A 5,000-nucleotide genomic window follows, 5' to 3' on the forward strand; every position below is an offset into this window, starting at 1 on the left:
GGAGTCTGTCCACGAGGTATTCACAGTCTGTTGACAGACGTTACACTACCATGTTGCCATGTTACGGAGTCTGTCCACGAGGTATTCACAGTCTGTTGACAGACGTTACACTACCATGTTGCCATGTTACGGAGTCTGTCCCCGAGGTATTCAGTCTGTTGACAGACGTTACACTACCATGTTGCCATGTTACGGAGTCTGTCCCCGAGGTATTCAGTCTGTTGACAGACGTTACACTACCATGTTACGGAGTCTGTCCACGAGGTATTCACAGTCTGTTGACAGACGTTACACTACCATGTTGCCATGTTACGGAGTCTGTCCACGAGGTATTCACAGTCTGTTGACAGACGTTACACTACAATGTTACGGAGTCTGTCCACGAGGTATTCAGTCTGTTGACAGACGTTACACTACCATGTTACGGAGTCTGTCCACGAGGTATTCAGTCTGTTGACAGACGTTACACTACCATGTTGCCATGTTACGGAGTCTGTCCATGAGGTATTCAGTCTGTTGACAGACGTTACACTACCATGTTACGGAGTCTGTCCACGAGGTATTCAGTCTGTTGACAGACGTTACACTACCATGTTGCCATGTTACGGAGTCTGTCCACGAGGTATTCACAGTCTGTTGACAGACGTTACACTACCATGTTGCCATGTTACGGAGTCTGTCCACGAGGTATTCACAGTCTGTTGACAGACGTTACACTACCATGTTGCCATGTTACGGAGTCTGTCCACGAGGTATTCACAGTCTGTTGACAGACGTTACACTACCATGTTGCCATGTTACGGAGTCTGTCCACGAGGTATTCACAGTCTGTTGACAGACGTTACACTACAATGTTGCCATGTTACGGAGTCTGTCCACGAGGTATTCACAGTCTGTTGACAGATGTTACACTACCATGTTGCCATGTTACGGAGTCTGTCCACGAGGTATTCACTTGCTCAATGAATAGCCCAACTGGGACCCTTGAGAAAGATATTGACTGATTGGTCACGATATTTTTTGACTGACTGGTCACGATACTTTTTGACTGATTTGGTCACAATATTTTTTGACTGATTTGATCAAGATATGTTTGACTGATTTTGCTCGTGATATTTTGACTGACTGGTTGATTTAATTTATTGATCACCTACAGCTGGGTTTGTCCTGCTGTGGATGGACATTGGTCTGACCGCTGACTTCCTCCACGTCCTGGTCAACCTGGTCAAGTTCAACAGCTGCTACCTCGACCAGCACGTATCTGTCATGGTCCAGTAAGAACACACACAGTCTTGTACAGCTAACCTTGTGGGGACACACAATTCAGTCCCATTCAAAATCCTATTTTCCCTAACCTTAATCCCTAACCTGTACCCTAACCTTAACTCGAAACCCTAGCTCCTAACCCTCAACCTAACTCTAATTCTACCCTAAACCCCACTAGAAATGGCATTTGACCTTGTGGGGACTAACAAAATGTTCCCAGTTGGTCAAATTTTTGTTAGTATAATATTTTTGTGGGGTCTTCTGATTAGTCACACACACACACACACACACACACACACACACACACACACACACACACACACACACACACACACACACACACACACACACACACACACACACACACACACACACACACACACAGAGAGACACACACACACACAGAGAGAGACACACACACACACAGAGAGAGACACACACACACACAGAGAGAGAGACACACACACACAGAGAGAGACACACACACACAGAGAGAGAGACACACACACACAGAGAGAGAGACACACACACACAGAGAGAGACACACACACACAGAGAGAGACACATACACACACACACAGAGAGAGAGACACACACACACACACACACAGAGAGAGACACACACACACACACAGAGAGACACACACACACACACACACACACACAGAGACACACACACACACACACACAGAGACACACACACACACACAGACACACACACACACACACACACACAGAGAGACACACACACACACACACACACAGAGACACACACACACACACACACACACAGAGAGAGACACACACACAGAGAGAGAGACACACACACAGAGAGAGACACACACACACACAGAGAGAGACACACACACACACACAGAGAGAGACACACACACAGACAGACACACACACAGAGAGACACAGACACACACACAGAGAGACACAGACACACACAGAGAGACACAGACACACACACACACACACACACACACACAGAGACACACACACAGAGACACACACACAGAGACACACACACACACAGAGAGACACACACACACACAGAGAGACACACACACACAGAGAGAGACACACACACACAGAGAGACACACACACACACACAGAGAGACACACACACACAGAGAGAGACACACACACACACAGAGAGAGACACACACACACACAGAGAGAGACACACACACACACAGAGAGAGACACACACACACACAGAGAGAGACACACACACACACAGAGAGAGACACACACACACAGAGAGAGACACACACACACACAGAGAGACACAGACACACACACAGAGAGACACAGACACACACACAGAGAGACACAGACACACACACAGAGAGACACAGACACACACACACACACACACACACACACACACCCGGTCTCAGTGTGTGTGATTTTGTCCAACAGGAAGATCTGTCTGCTGTGTAACCGGACAACAGCCTCGACAGACATTGAGGTAATATTTAATTGACTCTGCAGACATTGAGGGGATATTTAATTGAGTCTGCAGACATTGAGGTAATATTTAATTGACTCTGCAGACATTGAGGTAATATTTAATTGACTCTGCAGACATTGAGGTAATATTTAATTGAGTCTGCAGACATTGAGGTAATATTTAATTGACTCGACAGACATTGAGGAAATATTTAATTGACTCTGCAGACATTGAGGTAATATTTAATTGAGTCTGCAGACATTGAGGTAATATTTAATTGACTCTGCAGACATTGAGGTAATATTTAATTGACTCTGCAGACATTGAGGTAATATTTAATTGAGTCTGCAGACATTGAGGTAATATTTAATTGACTCTGCAGACATTGAGGTAATATTTAATTGACTCTGCAGACATTGAGGTAATATTTAATTGAGTCTGCAGACATTGAGGTAATATTTAATTGAGTCTGCAGACATTGAGGTAATATTTAATTGACTCTGCAGACATTGAGGGTAATATTTAATTTAGTCTGCAGACATTGAGGTAATATTTAATTGACTCTGCAGACATTGAGGTAATATTTAATTGACTCTGCAGACATTGAGGTAATATTTAATTGACTCTGCAGACATTGAGGTAATATTTAATTGACTCTGCAGACATTGAGGTAATATTTAATTGACTCTGCAGACATTGAGGTAATATTTAATTGACTCTGCAGACATTGAGGTAATATTTAATTGACTCTGCAGACATTGAGGTAATATTTAATTGACTCTGCAGACATTGAGGTAATATTTAATTGACTCTGCAGACATTGAGGTAATATTTAATTGACTCTGCAGACATTGAGGTAATATTTAATTGACTCTTCAGACATTGAGGTAATATTTAATTTACTCTGCAGACATTGAGGGGATATTTAATTGACTCTGCAGACATTGAGGGGATATTTAATTGACTCTGCAGACATTGAGGTGATATTTAATTGACTCTGCAGACATTGAGGGGATATTTAATTGACTCTGCAGACATTGAGGGGATATTTAATTGACTCTGCAGACATTGAGGGGATATTTAATTTACTCTGCAGACATTGAGGTGATATTTAATTGACTCTGCAGACATTGAGGGAATATTTAATTGACTCTGCAGACATTGAGGGAATATTTAATTGACTCTGCAGACATTGAGGGGATATTTAATTTACTCTGCAGACATTGAGGTAATATTTAATTGACTCTGCAGACATTGAGGTAATATTTAATTGACTCTGCAGACATTGAGGTAATATTTAATTGACTCTGCAGACATTGAGGTAATATTTAATTTCGATGTCGAGGTTTTACAACTCTGGGCTTTTTATTCATGAGGTCATTAACCCTTACGTGTCTGTGTCGTCTCTGTGTGTGTGTGCGTGTGTGTGTGTGTGTCGTCTCGGTGTGTGTGTGTGTCGTCTCGGTGTGTGTGTGTGTGTGTGTGTGTGTGTCGTCTCGGTGTGTGTGTGTCGTCTCGGTGTGTGTGTGTGTCGTCTCGGTGTGTGTATGTGTGTGTGTGTGTCGTCTCGGTGTGTGTGTGTGTGTGTGTGTGTGTCCAGGTGGCTCTACAGGTGCTGGATGCTGTGGTGTGTTATAACTGCCTCCCCTCTGACTCCCTCACCGTCTTCATCATCACTCTCTGTCGCACCGTCAACGTCAAGGAGTTCTGTGAGTCCTGCTGGAAGGTGAGCAACGAGTGTGTAAGGGAGTGTTGGTGAGGGAGTGTCGGTAGGTGAGTGAGGGAGTGTAGGTAGGTGAGGGAGTGAGGGAGTGAGGGAGAGTTGGTGAGTGAGGGAGTGTTGGTGAGTGAGGGAGTGTTGGTGAGTGAGGGAGTGTTGGTGAGTGAGGGAGTGTTGGTGAGTGAGGGAGTGTTGGTGAGTGAGGGAGTGTTGGTGAGTGAGGGAGTGTTGGTGAGTGAGTGTAGGTGAGGGAGTGTAGGTGAGGGAGTGTAGGTGAGGGAGTGTTGGTGAGGGAGTGTTGGTGAGGGAGTGTTGGTGAGGGAGTGTTGGTGAGGGAGTGTTGGTGAGGGAGTGTTGGTGAGGGAGTGTTGGTGAGTGTGTAGGTGAGGGAGTGTTGGTGAGTGAGGGAGTGTTGGTGAGTGTGTAGGTGAGGGAGTGTTGGTGAGGGAGTGTTGGTGAGTGTGTGAGTGAGGGAGTGTTGGTGAGTGTGTGAGTGAGGGAGTGTTGGTGAGTGAGGGAGTGAGGGAGTGTTGGTGAGTGAGGGAGTGAGGGAG

At 45.0% G+C, this 5,000-nt stretch overlaps 1 protein-coding gene across 1 annotated transcript in view; it reads left to right on the plus strand.

Moving 5' to 3' along the window:
* LOC135537956 (tuberin-like) overlaps positions 1 to 5,000 on the plus strand; it is a gene marked incomplete at its 3' end in the record, with an annotated part of 80,795 nt that overhangs the window by 11,324 nt on the left and 64,471 nt on the right. The window contains 3 exon segments of the mRNA XM_064963964.1: positions 1,157 to 1,274; positions 2,696 to 2,744; positions 4,327 to 4,452. Of these exon segments, the coding sequence (XP_064820036.1) occupies positions 1,157 to 1,274; positions 2,696 to 2,744; positions 4,327 to 4,452 (293 nt within the window).

Source organism: Oncorhynchus masou, unplaced genomic scaffold, assembly GCF_036934945.1.
Source record: "Oncorhynchus masou masou isolate Uvic2021 unplaced genomic scaffold, UVic_Omas_1.1 unplaced_scaffold_877, whole genome shotgun sequence".
Taxonomy (NCBI): domain Eukaryota; kingdom Metazoa; phylum Chordata; class Actinopteri; order Salmoniformes; family Salmonidae; genus Oncorhynchus; species Oncorhynchus masou.